The sequence below is a fragment of the Ziziphus jujuba genome, chromosome 9 (genome assembly GCF_031755915.1).
Source record: "Ziziphus jujuba cultivar Dongzao chromosome 9, ASM3175591v1".
NCBI lineage: Eukaryota > Viridiplantae > Streptophyta > Magnoliopsida > Rosales > Rhamnaceae > Ziziphus > Ziziphus jujuba.
In genome coordinates, this window is record NC_083387.1 from 3,108,147 (window position 1) to 3,133,055 (window position 24,909).

At 35.0% G+C, this 24,909-nt stretch overlaps 4 protein-coding genes and 1 long non-coding RNA gene across 10 annotated transcripts; 1 reads left to right on the forward strand and 4 right to left on the reverse strand.

The window, feature by feature from the left end:
* Positions 1 to 422: 422 nt before the first annotated feature.
* LOC107426407 (COMPASS-like H3K4 histone methylase component WDR5B) lies at positions 423 to 2,487 on the reverse strand. Its single transcript, XM_016036588.4, has 2 exons — positions 1,671 to 2,487; positions 423 to 866 (listed from the first exon to the last, which is right to left on the reverse strand). The coding sequence occupies exons 1-2, from the start codon at positions 2,322 to 2,324 to the stop codon at positions 576 to 578; spliced, it is 945 nt and encodes a 314-aa protein (XP_015892074.1). The 5' UTR covers positions 2,325 to 2,487; the 3' UTR covers positions 423 to 575.
* A 747-nt stretch (positions 2,488 to 3,234) lies between these two features.
* Positions 3,235 to 8,214, reverse strand: LOC107426442 (F-box protein SKIP17). 3 transcript variants are annotated; one of them, XM_060820512.1, is made up of 13 exons: positions 7,647 to 8,214; positions 6,908 to 7,083; positions 6,511 to 6,705; positions 6,318 to 6,428; positions 6,078 to 6,163; positions 5,863 to 5,984; positions 5,302 to 5,366; positions 5,107 to 5,179; positions 4,965 to 5,027; positions 4,788 to 4,852; positions 4,514 to 4,588; positions 4,134 to 4,403; positions 3,235 to 3,677 (listed from the first exon to the last, which is right to left on the reverse strand). In XM_060820512.1, exons 1-12 carry the CDS (start codon positions 7,980 to 7,982, stop codon positions 4,187 to 4,189), a joined length of 1,584 nt encoding a protein of 527 aa, XP_060676495.1. In that variant the 5' UTR covers positions 7,983 to 8,214; the 3' UTR covers positions 3,235 to 3,677; positions 4,134 to 4,186. The 3 variants fall into 3 exon arrangements, with proteins under 3 accessions (XP_060676495.1, XP_015892119.2, XP_015892118.2); XM_016036633.4 differs by having other exon boundaries at positions 3,235 to 3,694; XM_016036632.4 differs by having other exon boundaries at positions 3,235 to 3,705.
* A 2,857-nt stretch (positions 8,215 to 11,071) lies between these two features.
* LOC107426412 (uncharacterized) lies at positions 11,072 to 12,670 on the reverse strand. 2 transcript variants are annotated; one of them, XM_016036600.4, is made up of 2 exons: positions 12,254 to 12,670; positions 11,072 to 12,110 (listed from the first exon to the last, which is right to left on the reverse strand). In XM_016036600.4, the coding sequence occupies exons 1-2, from the start codon at positions 12,256 to 12,258 to the stop codon at positions 11,210 to 11,212; spliced, it is 906 nt and encodes a 301-aa protein (XP_015892086.1). In that variant the 5' UTR covers positions 12,259 to 12,670; the 3' UTR covers positions 11,072 to 11,209. The 2 variants fall into 2 exon arrangements, with proteins under 2 accessions (XP_015892086.1, XP_015892087.1); XM_016036601.4 differs by having other exon boundaries at positions 11,072 to 12,001; positions 12,254 to 12,667.
* Positions 12,671 to 16,466: 3,796 nt separating this feature from the next.
* LOC107426406 (uncharacterized) lies at positions 16,467 to 20,521 on the reverse strand. 3 transcript variants are annotated; one of them, XM_048481215.2, is made up of 2 exons: positions 18,943 to 20,521; positions 16,467 to 16,700 (listed from the first exon to the last, which is right to left on the reverse strand). In XM_048481215.2, exon 1 carries the CDS (start codon positions 20,485 to 20,487, stop codon positions 18,949 to 18,951), a length of 1,539 nt encoding a protein of 512 aa, XP_048337172.1. In that variant the 5' UTR covers positions 20,488 to 20,521; the 3' UTR covers positions 16,467 to 16,700; positions 18,943 to 18,948. The 3 variants fall into 3 exon arrangements, with proteins under 3 accessions (XP_048337172.1, XP_015892072.1, XP_015892073.1); XM_016036586.4 differs by lacking the exon at positions 16,467 to 16,700 and adding an exon at positions 17,125 to 17,833; XM_016036587.3 differs by lacking the exon at positions 16,467 to 16,700 and adding an exon at positions 17,737 to 17,751.
* Positions 20,522 to 23,994: 3,473 nt separating this feature from the next.
* Positions 23,995 to 24,711, forward strand: LOC125424354 (uncharacterized). The gene is made up of 2 exons (XR_007243207.2): positions 23,995 to 24,265; positions 24,376 to 24,711. It is a non-coding gene; the product is annotated as an uncharacterized LOC125424354 (long non-coding RNA).
* Positions 24,712 to 24,909: the final 198 nt, after the last annotated feature.

Here is a 24,909-nt window from a genome sequence, read left to right on the forward strand (position 1 = left end):
GATTGGGGCTTCTAAGTGTACCTTGTGTAATCAAGTTATAGATCTTCTTCATATTTGGTAGTTTAGGCTTCATTGTACCCAAAAAGAAACAGGAAAGTGAAGATTCGTAGAATTATTACTATGTTTTTTTCTTGCTTTTTGGCAGTTCATAAAACAATCAATATTTGATACTTTATGACCTTCATTTGCATAATGTTTTGCAAGGCAGTGTGAACTTTGTTTGCTGGCATGAGAAGGAAAAAATGGAAAACAGAATTTAGCGAGCATACTTTTTTTCTTTTTGCATCCCAATTCTTATTGTCGTTTTCATTTATTCTTTCTTCTCAATTGAGAGCTGTAGATTCTCTCTTTTGGATACATGCTCATCGAATGTGTAAGAAGCAAAAATGACCAAACATTGAAGTCTGAAGTCTATGAAGAAGTAGAGCAACCTAAAACCTTTATAATTTACACGATAATACAAAACAAGACAAAATTTATAGAAAACCAAAACATCTGGTTACTATGTTCACACTAAAGGGCAAGCAATTTTACATACAATTTCTTTCTTTCTTTCATTCTTTTTTTCAAAAGATTTATGCATCTTGAACCCAAATCCTCACAGTTCTATCACCATCAAGGCCAGCAGAAGCAATTTTATTCTCGACTGGATGGCAGGCAACGGAGATAACAGTGTCAGAGTGGCCTTCAAGTTTCTGAACCATAGTTTTCTGCTGGAGATCCCATAGGTAAACACAGCGATCCTCAGATCCACTTACAATGTATTTGCCATTCGTCACAGAAAATGTGGATGTTATGCAGTATACTCTGTTCACATGACCCGTGTAGATTTTCAAGAACTTCCCAGTGGAGTAGTTCCACAGCTTCTGCATCCAGAATATAGGATGGTTACAAGAAACAAACTAAAGCCCACCTAGTTAAACCTGATCACAACTATCACAAACACCAAATTCATTTTTCCGACTACACCTATCCAACTTGGTAGCTGAAAATAATAAGCAAGAGAAGAAGAAGAAACCCTTGGCTCAAAACAAGGTTAAACAATCAACTATCAGAATATCAGGATTGATTGAATGCTATTATTACTTTATCCTACCACAGTATTTGCTAATATAGAAATTAGCAAGTGGTCAAGTGAAAACTTCAAAATGAATTCTTGATCACATGGTTCCCTAGTATCCAACCTCTATCTACTACAAATCAAAACTATTTGATCATATAGAACGCAGTGCCATATATGATATATCAAACATCTAAACAAGCACAAATGCTTAACCATTATCCTCTCGCTTTATATCTAATTAAGCAATTGAAATTTAGCAAACACGCCACCATAGCTACCCTTAAACCTCAAAGTTGTAACTTTTTTCCTCCCAAAACCAACAAACACAGATATGAACATTCATAAAGGCTGAATCATTAATCAATAAAATCACAGAAAAATAATAATAATAATAATATTATTATATCTAATTAAGCAATTGAAATTTAGCAAACACGCCACTATAGCTACCCTTAAACCTCAAAGTTGTAACTTTTTTCCTCCCAAAACCAACAAACACAGATATGAACATTCATAAAGGCTGAATCATTAATCAATAAAATCACTGAAAAATAATAATAATAATAATATTATTATTATTATTATTATTATTATAAAAAAAGCTTACAAGGGTGTCATTGTGAGTGGCTACGAGTATGAATTTGCCGTTAGGGGAGAACTTTGCGAAGGACACAGCAGGGACCTTATCGTCAATGAGAGTCTTCAAGCACTTCCCGGAGGCCGCCTCCCATATCTTGCAAGAACCATCGTGGCTTGCGGAAACGATGAGGGACCCATCGCGGTTGAAGTGTACGGAAGTCACGGGGAGGGCGTGGGCCCTGATGATGTGAAGGCACTTGCCGGTCTTGACCTCCCAGACACGAACCGTTTCGTCAAAGGAACCGGAGACTATGAGATTGGACTGGGGATTGAAATTGACGCAAAACACGAAGTTGGAGTGGCCGCGGAGGGTCTTCACACACTCACCGGTGGTGGAGCGTGCGTCCCAGATGCGGAGGGTACGGTCATCAGAGGCGGAGCAGATGTAGTGAGAGTCGGAGGACCAGGCGAGGTCGGACACGCCCTCGGAGTGACCGGAGAGGCGCTGGACGAGGGCGAAGGTGGGAGAGGACCAGATGATGACGGTCTTGTCCAGGGAAGCGGACGCGAGGAGGGTACCGTCGTTGGAGAACTTCACGCACGAAACCGCGCGTTCGTGGGCTTGAAGGGTCTTCAGGTGCCGGTATGGTTTGTACGGTGCTTGGCCACCGCTGCTGGACATTTGGCCTCCTGTTCCTGGTGGTTCACTCCGGTGAGGTGAACGATTCGAGTCCCTTACTTATTTGCCCTGAACAAGTTATTGTGAATGCGAACACAACCCAGAGGAATGCTATTGTTTTCCTTTTGCCCCCCACTTAGCCTGAGGCAGCCCAGCCTTCCCCAATTTATACTATTATTTTTCCTGCTATTCCCCTCTTTTTTTTTTTTTTTTTCTTTTTTCTTTTTTTTGGTAATATACTTTTACTGCTATTCCTATGTTGATAATGATTATGTAAACTTCTTTTTAAATAATCTTTTTTTTCCGTTCTTTCATTAAGAAGAAAATTATTTATGATATTAATTTAATGTTTAAGTTATAATTTAAGAAAATAAGCTTAGCTTAAATTTTGAAAACAATATCCAACTTACAGCTATGAATTTTAATAATATATACTATATTTTCAAAAACTAAAGAGTAAAAATTATGGGAAAGAAAAAAAACAAAGAAAAAAAATGGAAAAAGAACTAAAGAAACGTAAAACAAAGATAAAATCCTTAAGAATTAATTTTACATTAAAATGGCGCTGTAAGTTCTTTAATTTTACAGAAAATCGAACTGTCTATTTTTTTATGGACGGAAAATTAATATTGTTTAACTTTTTTAAAAACACAGCCCAACACTTATTTCGCAGGGTGAGCTACTTATATTACATAATCCTTGTTCAAATAAAGGGGCATAGACCTTTTTTTTTTTTTTTTTTTTTGGGCTGCTACAATATAAAATAATTAATCGTGTTTTCTTTTGGTTGGAAAGTGAATCGGTATTTCAATGGCAGATTTAACCGATCTATATTTATGCATTTGAAAAGTAATTCTGTAAAATTCTCATGTCAAAGGCAGAGCGAATCTGTATTCTCATCGAACTATCATAATTATCAGAGTTGAATCTCCCAATTTCAAATGATTATTGTCATTTAATATTCTAGGGGCGGCAAGCTACAAATATAATGGATTAATACTCCCAATAAAAACTTCAACCAAGGGAAAGGGAGCTTAAAAAAATCAATCATCAACCTCTTGATTTATAAATGTATACACAAAACTACTTGTAGAAACAAGAGCCAGAAATGAAAGGCAGAGAAACAAGGACCGGGGGTTTAAAAGGCCACTCAAGCAGCTCTAAACATGTATTGGTAAACAGGGGCAGAAAGGACGAGTACCAAAGTCAACAACCAACCTCGAAATATTTCTTCACGTTCAGGCAACCCAGGCCTCAAAAACCTTCCAAGTACTACCATGAATATCAGTTGGCACACTATCGTCCAGTGTCACTTTGTGATCACTTACTGGAGCTGCGATTCCAACAAGCCTTCTCCTACATTTTTGTAACACCTACGAGCACTCTGTCAGAGCAATTCAGAAAGCTATACAAGTAGCATATCCTTTGAATGCGTCACATAGACACATAAATGATGTAAAAAATACATAGCCATATGTTGATTCCGTTGGTAAATCGATTCTATATATCTATCAATTTATTTTCTAGAACTAAGGACATGGATTCAATATATAAGAACAAAGACACAAGTAACTTGCAAGTGAGTAATACAGCAACCTACCAAACATCGCTCTGTTCCTAAACGACCCTATCATAGCTTCATAACTTACATTCTATGCACACGCATGCAACCCATGGTATGTATTATGTCACAGACACACGTTCATATTATGAAAGCTAAAACAATACTAATGAAGAAATTCCTAAACACAAGCTACAACATGCCAGAGCTTATTTTCTATATATGTAATCAAGAAAGAGAGAGAGCAGTACCCAAGCCATTTGCCCAACACAAATTTGAATGCTTGATGTCATTACTACTGCTCTCACGCGGCAAGAAAATCCACCTCATCTGAACTTTCCTCATAAATTACATAACCTGCATCCCGCACATCCTCATTACCACTACCATGGTCACTATTATAACTGCTCTCAGAAAAACTCATAAACATTGAACCATCTGATGTATGACTACTCAGTTGTGATGGCAGGCTGATATCGCTATTAAGTTCACTTTCAAACATTTGATCAAGCTCGATGTAACTGCCAAACAATCCAGAAACCCTGGAATTAGTTAATTTATATTCCAAGTTTACAACAAAATTTTGCAGTTCCTGATGGCTTGAATCATAATTATCAAAGAATAAGCCAACCTTCCTTCAGATGGAAATTCAGCCAGCAAACACATATCAGGCCTCTCTTCCAATACCTGCTTTATAGGAATTACGCTGCACAATATGCACACTTTGGGTTCAAGGAAAAATCTTTGAGATGTTAAAATTAGAAACCAAAGATTAAATCCCATCTTCATGAAGGATGATGATTTAAGAAATGGGAAATTTTAACCACCAATGTCTACATAAAGACAAAACTGGCCTTCCCAGTCAAACACAGAAGAATGGCATAATCAATTATGAGGAAAATTACCTAGAGCAATAGCATCTGTCATACCAGTCACTCTCAGAAGCCAAGCCTTCCCTATTGGATATGTCCTGTTTGGGGCAGAAGTAAGAAACTAAAATGAGAAAGAAGGACCAAGCAATCAAGCTCAAACTACAAATGCGTGTTTAAAACAAAGAATATAATCAAACCCTTTCCACATACAAGATGTTTGAGGAACTTGAAATCCCCAGCTAGAATTCCTGTCAAAAGCCGAGCAACTTCCACCTGCAAATAAATCTGTAGAGTTCAGAGAGATAGAGAGAGGGCGAAGACAAAAAGTAGAATGAGATTTTATAACTCTCACCTCTTTGAGATGCATACAATCCCTTAAAACCAAAACTTCCAGCAGATTCCCTCCGTTGCTGCTTCCAAGGTTCCTAAGAGTTCAAAATCCCACTCATATTATGAGATGGCATATTAAAAAGAATGTTCCAAGTATTGGAACTGATCAGAGGAATTTCATGAGGCCTTGTGATTTATCCTAAGGAAGATAACTGACCTAAGAAACGTTCCAGTGATAGAGTAAGATGTTGAAAAATCAACGTACTTTAGTTTTCTAAATCCCTGCATAAGCACTCAAATAGATTAAATTACCACATTTTGACACAAAGCAGTCCTCTACACCAATCAGAATCAGCCTCTGTATTCACAACATTAAGCATATTAATTATATACAGAATGACTATGTCAAGAATAATACTTCTTCCAAACCTCAATCTCACATTATAATCTGTCATATTCACGTAAAAATTACCTATATAAAAAATACATAAATTCTAACTAAATCCAGCAAAAGAAACCAACGATAAATAAAATTAACTGTATACCACAAACCAAATTACAACATATGACATGATAACTAGATAAAAAGTAGGATATGAAAGTTATATTTTGACCCTGTACGGCATATGTTATTTCATAGATTAAATCAAAGTGTATCACAATAAACACACACACACACACACACACACAGAAGCGAGTCCAGAAACCATTTTTTCCAATAAATTAATTCAAATCCTCTATAGTCTTGGTTTTAATCATTGAAATGCCTAAGACATACCTTAACAAGTATGCGAACTTTATAATCATGCAGTTTAAATCCTCTGAGAGCCAATGACGTTAGATGGGGACAATTATTTACAAAATCAACACAAGTTGGTGATTTCAAACTGTCATCTCTACCTGCCAATTGACACACGTGTCAATAAAATCAACTTTCTTACTATAGTAAAAATAACTTTTTAGACCATAACTAGGGTCTATTAAATGTGGTACCTGTTTTTGAAGATTCAAAGAACAAGCGCTCTATCAAGTGACAGTTTGCACTCACTGACATCAGTGTTTGCCTCAGCTCGACATGACTAGTCATTGATTTAAAAAAGCAAAAAGTCATTGGTGGAAAATGCCATCAATAAGTAGAGGGTAGAGGACAATGCACACTACCATAACTTATCTTATAGTTTCAGCAAAGCACAAGAGTGCACATAATATAAAAATTAACTCAAAGAAACTTACAGGCCGACTATTTCCAAATCAAGGAGAGATGGACAGGCTGATAATGCCCCACAAAGAGATGTGTTGTCCATTCTTTCAATATTATAAAGATGCAACCTTCTCAAAAGAGTCCTTCAATAACAAAAAGAAAACATCAGAACTAGTGACTTGTATTGTACATACCAAATTCACTAGTCTGGTAATATAACCATACCCTGGGGCACCACTGCCCCCCGCCAAAGGGCTTAAACAGGATCTTGTAAGAATGGATGATTCCTTCCCTTGTCTGGACCTCTTATCGTTCCATGAAAAGTTGGATACATCTACAGAATTCCTGATGGTATAAACCAATGGCTGACAAGATCCAGCTGACACACTTGGGCCTGGAACTACACCAAGCTTAAGAGACCTGAGGACATAACCCAATGCTTAATCAAAACACGAGGAACTTAACTTCTTGTTGCTCATAACACTACAATTATTGAAAAGCTTATCAGTAAAATATCCAAGGAAAGGCAGAAACAAGCACAAGATTCATCAAGATTTCCATGAGGACTGAAATGAAGTGCCTTATTAAGATTAAGGGTTTTTCTTGAACAAGAAATCCTTACTGAAGAGCTTTCCCAGCTCGGTGGATCATTGTGGATACTACCGCATTATTAACTTTTGGGACAACTGTTGTCAAGTCAATACAAGCATAGCATGAGGGGTCCATCGCACATTTATTAAACATGGAACAAGTAGCCGCTGCATGGCATAGGCTTTGTGTGTCAAGCATGGAAAACACCTGCACATCATCACACGATTCCAAGTAATCAGGCGATCCAATTCCTTTCACGCATAAATTACATGATAATAAAAATTTGCATGTTATAAACTATGAATGACATAATACTGGTCTAGGCCATTAAATTCATTCGAACTATACAAGCTAAATATGAAGTGATCCGCATATCATACAGGATGGGGAAAATCATATATATTGTTGCTTTGAATCCCATAAGCCATAACATATCATTCCACAACCTTGCCTACAAATCAAAATTTATTATATTTCAAAGGCCTATTAGTCCAATAAACAGTAAACACAGAATAAAATAAAATAAAATTATGCTAATCAAATGACTAGCGCAACACATTTTAACAGAACCTCACAAAACCAATAAAAGCGACCGAATGTAGCATTCACTTTCATATCATCAAATTCACAAATGCTTCAAGTTCTATTGCGGAGTTAAAAATCACAATCAACCACGGGAATTTTTCTTTCTTATTTATTTTTTCTGATTATTTTTTGCTATTTAACAATAAAGAAGAAAGAAAGAAAGAAATAAAGAAATGAGACAATACTTTGATGGTCAGGTCAGGAGGAAGAGCCCAAGCGAGTGAGTTGTGCTTGGAAGCTCGCTTTCTAGCGGAACGCTTTCCAGCCTCGAGAAGGACTGAACCTAATTTGAGAGCACGATCGATGAGAAGGGTCTGATCCGAATCGGAAGCTGCGGAATCTAGAAGCCTCTCGAAGGAGATGTCGATGCAGAGAGAAGGGGAATCAGTAAGGCCTAAGAGGGTACCTAAGAGTTGGTCCACGTCCAATTGGTAGAGATTTGGGAATCTAGGGTTTTGCGAAGGGCAAGGTCGCTTGGCCATGGATGACGGATTGTGGATGTGGTGGAGGAAGGTATCCATAGCGGGTGGATATCAGGTAGAGAGAGAGAGAGAGAGAGAGAGAGAAAGAGTGTGTCTTTGTGTGTGTGTCTTCTGTATCTTTCTTTGATTGAGGTTGAGATACGGACGAGGAGTTCTCTGCCACGTGTTCCTGGACGTGGGTGCATGTAAGCTTAATGAAGCTTTGGGGGTTTGCCGGCAGCTGTGCCACCGTCAGTAAAATATACGACACCTCTTTTGTTTAATGACTTAAATCTCCATTCTCTTTTTCTTTTTCTTTTCTGTTATTATTCTTTTTTATTTAAATAATACAAAGCTGATGACGAAACAGAATCCAGCCAACTGAAAATAAATAAATAAAATTAACAAAATATTATACAGAATAATTACATATATGCTATTGGCTTAGCTAAATTAAAATTAAAATAATCATTTGACCGAAGTACATGTAGAAGTAGTTTCAAAAGTCCAATAACTTGACTAAAACAATTGAAATTAAATAATTAAGTTGAAAGTAAGAAAATCAGTGTACAATATGAAAATGTACTCTAATACTTTCTTAGCTTGTGGAAGTGATAAAAGTATGACAATAAATATAAGAGAATTAACAAAAACAATTGAAATTATACAACAATATTTAAAATAAAATAAAAAAGAAGTACAAGTGAAATAAATATGCTGATAATGTATTTTATATTTCCTTATTTTACTATTTTCTTAGTAATGCAAGGAGTGGTATTGGTAAAGTACGAATTTAGTAAAAGTTTCATCTTTTAACATTTTTTTGATTTATTTATTGTTAGTATTATGGATGGATGCAAGTGGAAGACCCGTGGATATTAGTGATATTAGTAAAGCATCGTTTTTTAAACTTCAAAATTAGAGATATGTGTGTGTGTGAATTTATATAATAATGCCTCATTGAAGGCGACGATTCCGCACACAACAATCATTTACCCAAAAAAATAAAATAAAATAAAATCCGCACACAACAATTGGCATTATGCAATACTGGGTATATTATAATATCATCGACAAACAGTCCACGTGGTTCTATTTTTCTCCACAATTTCATGTTTTTTTTTTTTCACTTTTTTTTTTCCCTTTTACCATTTTATTTCTATCAGATCAGGATGCTAATTAAACTGAAATTTTCTGCTCTTTTTTTTTTTTTTTTCTGTGTTTTTCCCCTTCAGCAATTCTGAACAAACTAAGTAAGCTTAAGCTGGTCATATATATTTAACTAGAAGAAAAAAAGTTAACAGGATTTTTCTTCTGCAAGGTGGTGGGAAAGTGAAAGTTATCACCACCCAACTTTCGTATTCGGTTACTCCCAACTTTGGAATGATGAAATTTTCTAAATACAGAGTCTTCTTGTTTTTCTCTTCTGAGAAATTAAGTAAAGATTCAACTAAAGAACAAAAGCATATCTTGTCGTTTATTTTAAAATCTGCCAACAAAAAGAAAACAGATACTTTTGCCAGCATAGCAATAAACTGGCCCCTTATTCCTTACATAACTAAAAGTAAATACGAGCGAAAAACAAATCAGTGATGTTGTATAGGACAAGAGGAGCCTCCAATGTGGCTAACAAAACTAGGGAGCCCTCGTGCAATTATTCAAAAGGATTTATCATGCCCCTACTTGGCCTCATTTTGTTTTTCTTCTCAAAGGATTTTTTTTGGCATTTAAGTGAATTCTTATAAGCTTATATAATCCACTTGGTATATTTATGTTAGGACATATGATTTAAAAAAGAGAAATCATTTACCATGTTATTTCATATAAACAGCATTTAAAACAAATTATTAATGAAAGGGGATTGGGATATCCAGGAGAAGTGGCAGGTGGCTTAGACAAAAGTTATGCTACCATGAAGGAGATAGGATGGATGACAAAGTAGTACATGTGACCGCTGCGTCATGTTATCCGTGCTATCAATGTAACTTTCAATAATTGTATGTAATTGCATGTAAAATGAATAATCTATAATCTTGTACAACATCAAAATAAAGCATGTAAGCTTTACAAAATAATTATTGAATGTTTAATTATAAATGGTTGATATTCCATATATATCACACGTTAACGGCTAAATATAAAACTTTTCATGTCAAGGGAACGGCATAAGAGTGAAACATTATTGAAATTGACTGTATAATGCAGCATCATTACCATTTGGACATAAGTTAGGATAACTATTCAAAGTATCTGTTTGATATTCTTATAAACATATAGTCCAACCACTACCAGTAAGAACGACTGTGTACGAACTAGCTTGGAAAATATAGACCTGCCTTCAAAATACAGCTTGCAGAACTCTGCAAGTTCTTCACATGGAGACTTGGCTTAGTTGAAGTGCTAGAGGACTCAAAACAGAGACTTTTACTGATAGATGGAAGGAATAGTGCTTGCATCTGAAGCAGCAAAAGCCTATGTACAGAGATAAGTGCATTCTGCCAAGTTGGATAGATTAATTAAACGATCCCATTAAAAGAAGTGAATGGCAATTTTTCGAAACGAATAGGGAAATCCATGTCCTCCTTTTCCCGGCAATATTAGAAAATTGTGCAAACATGGTGACATTGGCAAATATAGGACATACAGCATCACTCAATATCACACTATCAAAGTCAATATAGTGTCACCATTAGAATTCACTATATAACAATTAATTTGCCAAACGATTAAAATAAAAAGAAGCACCTATTCTATACGATAAAATTTTAAAATGCCATAAAAGTATAAATATCTCTCTCTCTCTCTCCCCCACCCCGTACACACAAGAAAGTCTTCTCGTGTGTACTGGGTAAGAGATGGTCCATCTACTACGGCTCTTAGTTAGATAGTTGTGACAACAAGGGACTAAGTCATATAGATGGTCCATTTATTACTCTTTCTTTTTCTGATGAAATAGGTTCATTTTCTCACAAGCATATGAGAAAAAGTATATGGGGTCCAAGAAACAACCAAACCTGCAATTATAGTCCAAGAACAGATCTGACATAAAATTTAAAGAAAAATCTTAGTTTCAGGCTTGAAGCATTGATTTACCAAAGAGTAGTAAAACTATGGAATTGAAGCTGTATATGAATTTCGTTATATTAAAATGCAAAGAAAAGAGGCAAACCTTTTTTTTTTTTTTTTTTTACTTGCATTTACTGTACCGATCAATCTTTTTATCAAAAGCAACATTATAAGTATCTGTCAACACTCGAAACAGAATATATATATATATATATATATATCTATTCAGTCTTCCAAGCATACAATATCAGCGAGAAACCCAAACCTTGTGATTGAGAATCTCTCACTTGCTGAGAATAAGACCAACTGAATACAGAAGGATCGAATATAGATTGGCTGGTCCATAACTTCTCGGCCGAGAGGGTAGTTTGGAACATGAAAACTGCATTGCCCAAGGCATTACCAAAGAGCCAATTGTGAACATCCCAGAATACGTCAACTGGAAGACCATCAACCAAAATAGTGCTGTTGCCTCTGAACTTCCATTTTAGCCGCTTGATCTGCATCACCGCCTTGCTATCGATGCGGATCACAAGGCTCGGATCATTGAGCCCCACAGTATCACACTCAATTATGACATCGTGTATCTGCCCCTTATCACAGAATTGAGCCTTGGCTCCATAAAATTTCTTCCCAAATATGTGCTCTCTCTTAGCAATAAAAATAGCATTGGAACGAACAGGGTCTAGTTCAATCTTCTTATATGCCTCCTTTTTCAAGTCCCCAAGAAGGAGAATCATTTCTTGATTAAAAGTTACAGCTAAATAGAACCCCTCTAATGGCTCCGGACCAGAACCAAACTTGGCACTAGTTAAGTCCCAGTATATATCAATTTTACTAGAATCCACCTCTAAGTTTTTGCAACCTTTTCTCTTAGAGAACAACCATGGTTTTATCTCAACCTTACAGAGGCATTGATTGGCTGAATCGTCAATCCCAATGCTAAGGCCTTGACCCATCAGAGTCTTGGTCCATGTAACAACAATCAAGCATAAACGACCCCGTAGTTTACACTGATAAACACAGGTAACCAAGTTTTGAGCATTTTTACTGGTACTTGATGAAGAATCAGCAACTTGAATACCATTTTCACCAAAGCAAGAAGGAAAATCCCTCATGGTACTAAGAAAAAAAAAAGTGATTTTCTATTTGATTTTTTTTTTTTTCCCCTTTTTCGAGTTTTATGGAGAATGAAACTTCCTCAATGGGAAAAAAGAAATAAGAATGCAAGCACTATAAACTTAGATAAAAAGAAGAGCGTCTACCTCATATAATTGGAAGGAGTTGTACATCCATCAAGATCAGCTTCTGGGTGTTTTTCCAATTTGCTCTTGAAGTTCTGCTTTTTGAAGCACGTAGATGGATAAGAAAGAACTTAGATTTGCTCCACTGGCAATGTCTGTGCAGAGTAGTAACCGATGAATAACCCAAAAAATCAAACTTTTTAAAGTTCTAAAAAAAAAAAAAAAAAAAGATACTTGGATAGACGAGGGTGGCCAAAGAAGAGTTGAAAGCTTAGATCACATGGGGATGGGTTTGAAAGGGCTAAAATTTGAAAGAAACGTCAAGTGGCAATTGGGACCTAGCCAAAAAGAAAAGAGAAAAAAAATAGATAAAGTCAGGATTTTTTTGATGATAGTAGAAAAAGTCAAGATTGGGTATTTGCTGGAAAAGGCTGATTTATATTACTACGTTACGCAGAATGAAAAGCAAATATTAAAAAAAAAAAGCATGTTCTCTATCTTTTCATGGCTATGGTTAATGGTCTGTTTTTTTCTTTTATTGTTTTCCCTCTTCATAATTAGAAGAATCATAATTGCCCTCCTTTTTAACTGACATAACACATGCATTAGGTACTGAGCAAAACCTATTACCAAAAAATAAATAAATAAATAAAATATGCATTAGGTGCCAAAAAATAAAGACTCAAAGCTTCAAGGTCAAAAAACGACAATTTTTAAAGCCTCCCCTCCAAGTGGATTAATTTTTTACTTTTCCACAACTGTCTGTCACCTCTTCAAGTAAGACAAAATATAATTTCATCGCAGCATCATAAATATTATCAAAGCCAGATTTTTGCCTTCTTTTTTTCTTTTTTTTCCCCTTTATCTATTATAAATGTGTAAATCGATAGTCTTTATTAAATGAGGAAAACATGAATCCACTAATTAAAAAGATTGACTGTGATTTTCATGGCAGATGAATAAAAACAATACTGTTATTAAAGCTATTTATTATAGTTATTCAACTACTTCGTCAACAACCACCAGCGTCTGGGACAATTAAGTGGGCTCCGTTGAGTTTGACATTAAATTTGGGACGTAAACATTCTAATGTTACTCGTAAAAGCAACAAGAATGGTGCTTAATTTACACGTCTTTAAATGCTCTTTTTAATTCTTTATCAATGCCCAAAGAGAGAAAAAAATAAAAAATAAAAAATGTCCTTTTTACGGGCTTGCAGCACCAGGAAGGAGACTAATGAGATGTGTAAATTCTTGACATTGGGTTAGCTAGAAAGGACTTAAAAAAAGTAAAAAGTACATAGAGCCAAGGGGACAAATTTTAATGGGTTAATTTTTTGGTTGTCTATTTTGTGGTATTATTATGAGTAACAATGATTTACTGTGACAATGGCTTTGCATATGCTGAATTGTCGTGTCTCATGGATGGACCAAGACTTGGACCACATTATATTTTTTATTTTTTTCTTTTTTCTTTTTCATTTGGGGCAAGAGGGCTTTCTTTAGTTTGTTATACAAAGAGATATTTACAACATTTAATACCAGAATAGGAGCTCATTTGACCATGTATTCTGAAAATAAATTCTTCATCATGGACACATGGAACATCATATTTCCTTAACGATTTGGAGATGAGCGTACCCCACCTTGCAACTACTAGATAAATTGAATCTGCACTAGATTTTGATCGACCCTACCATTGTACGCAGTTATGATTGATCAAATTGTCTGATTCGCTATTAGAATCGAAAGGTGTTATTTACGTTCAACCAATTTTTATTTTATTTTATTTTTTGCAGAACCAAAACTAAGATAAAAATTTGTGCAATTTTAATAACTCATTTTTCCAATGTAATCTTTAAAACATCTATTACTAAATACTAACCTTTTGATTTTTGATTTTGATAGAAACAGACTGAATACTAACTAATATCATTTTCTTTTTTAAGAAACTTGTGATATATATAGTTGTCCCAAAACTCTGTTGGTTTCTAAACGTCCCACTGTTATACTGTGAAAAAACCTATTTGCACTATGTCTTAAATAGATTACAATAACAGCATTCCATTGGCAAGCTTTCTAAATATGTTTTTGTATTTCAGAAAGTTACACAATCTTTTAAATTAATTTTTATTTTTTTAGTTCTATCATCTATTTTATGAGTAATTTCCACATAATAGAAAAGGTGAATTAAAATGGAAAATATTTGTAATTTTTAAATAAAAAAAAATTAAAACACAAAAACCTTCTTTAAAAAGAAAATTATTGTTATAATTTCTTTTTTCTCCTCACACTTTTTTTTTAATAATTCGTATCGCTTTTCCTGAAAGGTGTTATTGGGAAAATTAGTTTGCAGGAAACGAAAGCGGTGGAATTTCAAAAAGGTTATTATTCCATGGTTTAGCATTGGTCAAAGCAGACACAATAAGAAAATGCCTTGACTATGGAGAAAAAGGTGGTGGAATAAAGCATTTGTTGTAATCATTAACCATATAAGTTTTGGCCATCAAAGTCAGAAACGCAATGAGAGTATTCACCTTCTACTTTAACTGGAAGCTCAATCTTACAATCTACATGGCAAGACAAAGCACATCATTAATTAAGAGAGTATGATGGTGAAGAACCAGTCTATACTCGAACCAGATGAGGCTTATAGAAGAAATTAACAGTTATAATGGCGATCTAATCAGATAGAGTTTGGCCATAACAGCCTTCCAATAGGACCCATATATCAATATGTTTCCCATAATGATCAACTAATTTATTTCTAAAATTCTGAAGGCCCTCACAATGAAGGAATTAATTATTTAATTTTAGCTTAAAATTGAAGGAACTCTTGTCTTGTCTTTTCTTTCTAGATAATGGATGATGAAAAGAGATTTTTATTTTCATTTTTTAGGTGATAAGGAGATGAAAAAAGATTTCATATAATGAAGACAGGTAACTTTATATGGACTTTTTTGTTTGTTGGTTTGCCCCCCACTATTGAGTATGCATCATCGCTTCACATTTCAGAACAAAAAAAATCATACAATTCATCCATATACAATCCCATTTGGATGGATGGTTGAAACTTTGAATTTGAAGCTCCAATATATCTTCTTCTTGAAATGTTTTATGAATGTCTGCCCCAAGAAAATGACTTAAATACCCTTGTATTAAAATCAAAATGGCTGCTTTCTATGCTTCCTGCTCTGCATTATAAGCTGCTTAGCATACATATAGCTTCGTGCTTGTGGTTTTGAACAATTAGGTGATTTGCTTTTGTTGCTTTTTCTTCTGTAATTTTCTTGGAATATTGCAGGTTTTGATGCTTCCCAGCCAAACACCATTATGATAGGTACTCAATTATATAAGATGGAGGTCAATAAGTTCGATTCGTTATCATCATCAAACGTCAATATTAAATGAAAAGAAAATCACTGTCATTAAAAACCTCATGCGAGTTGTATCTCAACCACATATCACCTTTAACCAACATCAAATAATTAGGCACCCTCAATATTATCCCCCAAGCAAGCAATCACACACGAATTTTTGCTTCCAAAAATAAAATAATGAAAATCATACGCGAATTTCTAGTAAGATATGAGATGCACGCTTGTTTCTACACATCCATGCCCCTATTATCTTTCTCGTGGAGTTTTCGCATGAAACATCCCAGGTGTTTTTCTATTTTTTATTATTATTAGGGTTCCTCAAATCAGGAAATATTGTAGACATTGCTGCTACGCTCTTTGATTCTTTGGAAATTTGTGTAGCTTGCATTTTCAAATATTAGTTCTTAGTTTTGGATTCAAATTATTACACTATATATTCAAATCAGAAGGCATCTCTGGCCATTATGATAGTCATGGTTCAAATTTCAATGAATACAGAAGATGTTGGGCTTTCTTTTGGCAATAATGTAGGCCTTCTTATGTGAGAGAATAACAAATTCAATTGACCTTCCAATCAAAATAGCTACAATTAATTGCAGGAAGAAAATTTCAGCGCCCATTGTGCCGAGACTCTCTTTATGGGACATCGTCCAGGAAACCAATAGGTTAAACATTCAAAACAGTAATGGTGGAAAATGTTGGTCCAAACTGAAAACTTTGTATCAAACTCAAAGAGCGTAATCAGGCTTCATTACACGCAAGCATTATAAAAACATGGGAATGCATGGTTTATTAATGCAAAATAATATCTTAACCAAGAAAAGAAATGCAAACCAGGGAAAGTAAGACAACTCATAATCCAAAACACCAAGATAACTTTATTTTCGACAAGATAACTTTATTTTCGACAGGACATGTCCTAGATATTCTTAATATGTTGCCTTAAAATTTGAGTACAGTTTCAAAAGCTTGTATTTCAATGAAGGCAACCATGTCTCAATACGAACACCTAATTAATTGTCGTCAAAGAACAAGAACAGATTTCCAAAAGCAACCGGCAGAAGAACACAGAAAAAGCCCCGACATTACCTTCAACATTGTTGTCAAACAGATGTTAAAGTTTCTTCTGAAATAACTTCATTTCTAGCTAAAGGGTAACTAATGCATATAAGTATTATCTAAGAAAGTTCTTTTGTCAAACACACACACACCCAATCATCTATGACCAGTATTCATTCTCTCCAACAAATCACTGAAACAAGATTCTCGAAACCTTTTTAACCAGTTCTTTAATGGTGATGCTGCAGCACAAAAAAAATTAAAACAACAACAACAAAATTTCCAGCTTTTAAATCCACAGATCATCCAAGCTTCAATCTTAACTATGTTCACCAAATAAAGGCCAGAAAAATATTAAAAAATCTTTCTAGTACGATAGCAAAATGAGATTATAAACACACAACTAGCATACCCTTTGTATGGCTGGAGTGCACATCTATCTAGCCTGACTCACTATTTCAGTTATCCAAATTTCCTTCTTTTCATTCTAATGAAACTTCAATTGATATATTTCCTCGTTCCTATCTCAAAATTTTCACTTCTAACAAAAATTTCTAGACAGAGAAATAACACAAACCAACAAGATCCATTGGGACTGTGTTTCTTGCCTTTTAGCATGTAACTAAACAAGACTGCCAGTCTGCATTTCAAAGCATACATACAAACAACTAAATAATGTCAACATTCCTAAACAAAACCTGTAGTAGCTTTCCAAAGACATATCCATATGTGGTTCTGCAGTCAACGTAATGTTTGTCTTTTCATCCCCAATTTCTTACGCCAATATATGTCCTTTTCATCAGTTCTTCTTTTAGTTCCTTATCAGTGGGAGCAGTTTACTACTTTAAATATCTTTTTTTTTTTTTTAATAATAATAATAATAATAACTAACCAGATTTTTGCTCCAGCACCCTTCTTCATTGTGTATAATTATAAAGCAATTAATTCAAACCAAAAGTATACTCCAATCTCCAAAATCTTGTTCTTGATCCATTTAACCCAGTGGCTCACACTGGCACCATGCTTATTCATGTATATGATGGAAATGTTCCCCCAGAAAGAAAATGGTGAATGATAAAGTCTGAGAGACATAATGGAAACTTTAAGGTGAGCTTCGTGCAGAAAAATTAAGCAAAAGGAGCATCAATCATGCTAGGGAATATCTGCAGTTTGAACAGCCAGAGTATCAAAACCATAGGTTTATCAAATTTAGATTTTCCTTTTGAAATGTCTCGTAAAATCTTATGCAAGATAACTTTCTCAATGATCATTCAATAATCAGGCAAGGTATCTAAAAGGGTAAAATGATGCTAGGGATATCTGCATTTTCAACAGCCAGAGTATCAAAAGCCACATGTTTATCAAATTTAGATTTCTTCTTGAAATGTCTCATACTATCTTATGCAAATAATAACTTTCTCAATGATCATTCACTAATCAGGTAAGGTACCTAAAAGGGTAAAAAAGAATTACAGTGCATTTTATGCATTAAAAAAAAAAAAACATCGTTCACACGGTAAATAGTTTTTGAGACTTTTGGCATAACACTGGCTTCATGATCACTTGTATTCTTTTACATGAGAAGTATATACTTAATAGAAACACACTAGTTGTGAAATATATATATTTTTTAAAAAGGGTATATATTTATAATTTATTTAATGATCAATATTCTCATTTATGAAATGGATAGAAAAAGAGGCATGAAAAGGATGACACGTAAAAAAGCTTCTGCGAATTGTAAAAATACTAAAAGTAGAGTTATTTTATTTAATTTTATTTATTATCTTGTGTTGTTGCTTTATAATCAAATACAAACTCAACTCAATTATTAGTTCAGTTAGGCTTTCACAATAATAACCAATCACCTAGATAGGTCATACATTTGATCCAAATTCCAATCAATGAGAAGCATTGTAGAACTCAAAAAAAATATGAATTGCAAATACTATTGAATTCATTAAATTGTAAAAACTACTAAATGTAGAGGTTTTTTTCTTATATCTTGTGTTTTTTGCGTTATGAGCAAATATAAACTCAATTATTAGTTAAGCAACGCTTTCACAATCATAACCAATCACCTAGCTAGCTCATAAATTCATCCAAATTCCAATCAGAATAAGAAAGTATCAAAGCACTGAAAAAAAAAAAAAATTATGAATTTCCAAATAGTATCGAATTCATTATGGTAATTCATTATCACTTTCAACATTCATAAAACTGAACTGACAGGCGATAAGAAAACATACAATCAGAAAGCAGCATTACATACATGACATCAGGTATCAGCACCGTTCACAGCAAAAGGATCGTGAGTAGGACCAACATCCTGCCCGATATGGCGCTGGACTAACCGCTGCAAATCAGCCATAACCTTACGCTCACGCTTTGCCTTCTCTTCATAGTTAAACATGGCCAATGCGCGCTTGTCTTCAGCACTGTAAACTTGGTTTTCTTTTCTGATACGAATTGCATTCATTCTCTGATGCCTACTACCACTCATCACATAGCCAAGGCCCTCAAACTTCTGAATCTCCTCTGCAGAAAGACCCACTTCACCTCTACGAGGAATACGCTTCCCTTGCTGAACATACTGCGCGATGGCATCACCTTCACCAGGCCTAAGTGCACCACCATAGCTGATATGCCCTTCAGCTTTTGGCAGTGGCTGAGGACCAACAATGGGTTCGTTATCCAACGCGGGCTTCTTTTGAGCCTCAATCATCTCCATGAATTTCAGGGCCTCAGCATCACCATCGTCATTTATAGTCTCCTCCACTTTTGCTTTACCATTAACGTCAACTTCAGAATCCGGGTTCTCCTCGGAATGCGAAGACTCACTCTCATTCTCAGATTCTCTTTTCTTCTTCTTATTCCGATTGGACTTTGATGATCTCGACGATCGATTTCGCTTGCTCTTCTTCGAATTCACACGGTCTTCCGAAGAAATACTTTCTTTAGAATCAGAATCATCGCTCTCACTTTCTTCGCTATCCTCAGAATCGCTACGCCTACTCTTCCTCCTCCTATTCCTTTTTCTATTGCTACTTCTCCTGCTACTCTTATACCGCCTGCTACTCCTTTTATTCCTCGACCTCTTTCTCCGTCTACGATCATCTTCCTCGTCAGATTCACTCTCGCTCTCTGAATCGCTCTCTGTTTCGCTATCGCTATAAGATGATTTCCTACTTTTGCGCTTAGAAGAACTCGAACTTTTCCTCCTCATCCTCGACCGCGAGTCCTCTGATTCCGATTCAGACTCAACGCTTCGCAACCTCTCAGGACGGGATTCAGATATTGCCTTCCCTTTCGCTCTCTCTTTCTCGCTTGAATCGCTCTTTTCCTCATCACGCTCGACGGAAATCTCGTCGGCTTTGTCGTCCAATACAAAGTCGTCGTTCTCACCCCTGGGTGGGCTCGGCGTGGCATTCCAGATGCATTTCTTCAACGCCTTCCTCATCTTCTGCCTTTTGAGTCTCCTATACTCCTCGTAGTTTAGCCCCTTCAGCTCCTCATCGGATTCCTCAGACTCCGACAGCGTTCCATTGCGACCCCTGCGATCCCCTCCACGCCCGAATCTTTTAGGCAATTCGTCGTGTCTTCCGTTAGACCTAGGGCTTTGCCTAGGGTTTGGGTGCTCCGGAGAAATCGAGCGGTCACGTCGGTAGTCGCGACCGTCATACCTGTCGTAGCTAGGGCTGCGGCGGTAGCGCCGATAGTCACCGGAAGAGTCGGAATTCGGGGAGTGGCGGCCGTTTTCACGGTCGGAACGGTGTCGTCGATTTGGTATCTCGATGATTGATGATGGCCTGCCCATTACGGATTGGACGAAGACGCAATTATTATCTTCGCAAACAGTTTTCGTCGCGTTAAATATACTGGCTCAGCCGACATGTAGTTATTGGGCCAAGAGTGTTTCTATGAGCCTGGGCCCATTAATCTAAAATTAATTTTGAAGATCCAACTTTTTATAGGGATGGCCAGTTGGATCCTCTACTAATGGGACTGGAGTTCTGATCATAGCGCGTTAGGAAACCGGGCAAAATATATGGACATTTATTTATTTATTTTTTTCAACATTGCAAACTACTTCAAATTCCTATATCTAAATTATGTTCTTATACTATAGATAAATATGCTCCTCCTCGTTTAAAATTATTTTTTCAAATAACCTTTTTTTTAATATTGAAATAGATATTTATGGTTATTTTAATATGTAATGTATATATATGTTTTTTGATAAACGGGCCTCATCTCCCTGCCGTGAAGTCCCCGCCTGGGAGAAAAAAAAAAAAAAAAAAATGCCCTCCTCTCACCTAAATAAAGAAGAATGCCCAAATATTTAATTTTCAACAATTTTACCCACATTTCATTTACCTTATCTAATCAATTACCAATTACACTCTTTTAAAAAAAATTCTTTTATCTTTTTCTTCTCTCTGAAAATTCGTTTCTAAAAACCAAAAACAGCTGAAGTGACACACGAGAGAAGGAGATTAAAAGCAGGGGAGGAGTAATGTTGGATTGGAGCAAAGAATCGGGAATTACAAAAATGATGACATTATGTTCGACGGTGATCAAAATACAGCTCAGGTTAGAAACGCAGATTTGTTCTTTTAAATTTTTGTCATTTTGAATTTTTTTTTTTTTTTAATCCAGATATTTGGAGGCATGTGCTGGGGATGGTACTTAGTGCTGTGTTCGTAAACCAGATGGTAAAATGGGTTGCCTTTAATTTTGTGAAGAGCCATCTCACAAAAAGGGGTTGATTAACATCTTCATGTTTTGGGTTTCCACATCAGACTACACAAACAAATAAAATGAAAAGACATTTTTAATTTTTAATTCTTTAATTTGTATATAAAAAGACAAAATCAAGAATATATTATACAATGATTTTTTGCAATTATTTACACCAGTTAGAAACTGTCAATATAATAATTAATATTATTTTTCCCTTCTTTTAAAAAAAAAAAAAATCTGAAAAATGAACTTGAATGATAAATTAAAGGTTGAAAAAAGATGAAAACTTGAGCTAAAATTGTACCCGACTCGACTAAATGAGGAGTGGAGGCAAACAAAAAAAAACTATGCTTGAGATTTTGAAGCAATTTGTACCTGCACTATGGCAGGGGCTCTACCCAAATGGGAAGAGTATCAAATATAAAAAAAATAAAAAAAAATAAAAAAAATAAAAAAAATAAAAAAAAAATTTGTTTAAGATTTTGTAGCAATACATATCCTGCCTTATAATAGAAGTTCCCGCTTGAATGGGAACATAGTATCAAATATTTTGTATGATAAAGAATTTAAAAAAATATATATCTCTATTTTTATATATTTTTATCTTATTGTCTATATAAATTTATAACTATAGATTCTCAAGCTCAGAAAAATAGAAAATCCCAAGGTTTTGAATATAACCAAAAACCAAAACCATTCCCACATTTGAGAGGGGATAATTTAAAATCAGGTTTTTAAAAGAGATAGCTCAATTCAGGTCACTTCGGTTTTGTGTGGATTAATTCATAGAACATGCTTTATGTTTTTCAATTCATATGTTTTTTTTTTTTTTGATAAAATTAGGATTTTATTGAAACCAAAAAATATATGCTGAACCATAACATCTAAGCTTAGAAAGTTTTCTCATGTACAATTTCTTGAATCATATAGTCCAAAAAGGAAGATGGCAACCGGTCTAACAAAATAAGACTAGTGACACATTGAGTTATCATCCATTGATTAGCAAAATGGGCTAATCTATTAGCACTCCTAAGGATCCAAGCAAAACTTAAAAATGCAAAGTTTGATTTGTACGTAATAATATCACTGAAAAAGTTTTCTGCAACCAGTGAAGTAAACTTTTGTCAGTCGTGTTCAAAGCCTTAATAATGTTGGATGGAGAAGAATGGTGGACAACTTGAGCAAGGGTAAGACCTACCAATTCACCATTGATAACAGACTAATGCTTCTTGCTATAGAAGCAATCAGAGCTTGGATTGGACAATTGGGACGGATGTTCCAAGAGCAACTTCCTTATTAAACGAAGGGTATTATTGATAATTCATAGAGTAAATGAAAGGTGAACAAAATTATTGATCATTTCCCATTATTTTGTGCAAAAGATAAGACATTTTTGTATTTTCACCATTGCCTGCCCTGTTTATTTTGGATCAGGAATGGGGAGAAAACAGGGGCAGTGTCCTGCGAATACAAAGGGAAGGCCCATTCCAAAGCTCTACTGAGGATGAAAAGACTCTTTTACCCTTCCCACGTGATCCATAATGGTTAGATGGCAAGTGTTTAATCTTCTAGAAATTAGAGAGACAAAAAATTGCCTATACGGAATAATACCTTTGATTTCAGATTTTAAATCACATTCAAGGAGGGTGGCACGATGGTGGGTCTTTTGCTTTCAATCTTTTAATGATGGGGACAACTTTTCACTAGTTACTTCGTAAAATCTTTGCCAAATTTGTCTTTCTACTCTACCGGACTTATTATCTATTCTTGTTGTTTCTTATTCACGGATTTGTCCTAATTATTTTCCACGGTTTAAAATTCAACCCCTTGTGTATTAGGCTTCCTGTTGCATTCAGAATTAGTTAATATGTAAAAATACTTTTGTTTGGGTCACATATGATCATCACTTCTAATCAGAGTAATGAAAGTTTATATTTTTTCTTAATTACTTATATCTTAAATTTATTGTGGTAGTTTACAAAGAACTCAAAAATACCAACTTCCCACGACTGACAATGAATTCACCATATTAAATTTTCATTTTCTTCTTATAGGTTAAATGGTACATCAAAAACAAAACCCCATCTGTATATATACTCATTTGATAATCACTGGTAATTTTATAAATGACTGATAAAATATGTGATGAACCATATTTTTATGCAATGAATTTGCGTAGTTTCATAATTCGTAGAGTTTAATTATTAATATATGCATCAAATTATGGAAACGTCAAGAGGAAGAGTAGTGTCGTATGGCTTTTAGGATTGCTCTACCTTATCCAGAAGGTAGAAGTTAGTAGAATTTGTAGAAAAATGATTACAAGAGAAAGAGAATTAACCAAAGACGTTAGTACTCCACAAAAAGAGAAAAGTGATGGAGTAGCAAATGATCAAGAAATTGTGGCTTCAAAGACAAGTGATGTTTGTGATGCTGGCACACATAATATAAAAGAGTTTATTTATTTGTTTATCATTATTTATTTTGTTTTTATTGGGGCATGAAAGTGTGAGTGAGAAAGGGTTTAAAAGGATTGTTGTGCTGTAGCTTTGAGTTTAGCCCCTTCCACAAGACACAAAAGTGTGAGATAAGGACATGGCACCAAAGACAACATGTTTTGTTTGCATGATTTCCCTGAAAGGGAATCTGAAAGATAAAATATATACAGCAATAGTAGTATACAAGTCACCGTTGTCCAAGCAAAACCAAGTGTTTAAACCCCCTCTCATTCCTTCCCAGAAGTTCCACCTACCATGAACCAAACTCACTTCTCCTTCTAATGGGGTGGCTTCACTCCCTCGTCTCCCCACTCAAGAAGCTCTGGGATCGTCTTCACTCAGGCCACAAAAAACGTTCGTAGTTTCCGAATCACAAATTTTTCTATTAGTACTAATTTTCTCTCATCTGTATCTATTCATCTTCAAAATCTTATATATTCTAATGTCTTTCCGTGTTTGTTCAGGGAGAGGGATATATATCTTATACAAGGATGTGAAGTCCTGTCCATGTGAAGATGTGCATGTTTTATGGTCAATACTGGTGGAGTCAGGCACAGCTTCTTTGCCACCAAAATGAAGTCTCCCTACACTCTCTCCCCTGCCTCAAGATGATAACTTTATTTCAATGTACATGACTTTCATAACATATATATATATATATACATATATATATTATGTATAAATACACATAAATGATCCCACTTCCTTTTCCTGCTTTGTGTAACAACCTTGTATCATATGGGGTTCCCATAAAAGCTGTAATATTTATGATTAGATGAAATACTTATGCATTTTCTGCACTTCGACTCTTATCTCAGTTTTTCTTTGTTTCTCTGTAACTCTGTTTCTTTCTCTTTTATCTTCTTATTTGGAGTTGAATTTTAGGATATAAGAGATCTATGTAAGCAGCTGGCATTCATGACCCAGCAAATGTAAGTTTAAAAAAGTGGAAATAAGACCAATGTAGCTTCTAAGACGATTGGTCACAGTGAAAAAAA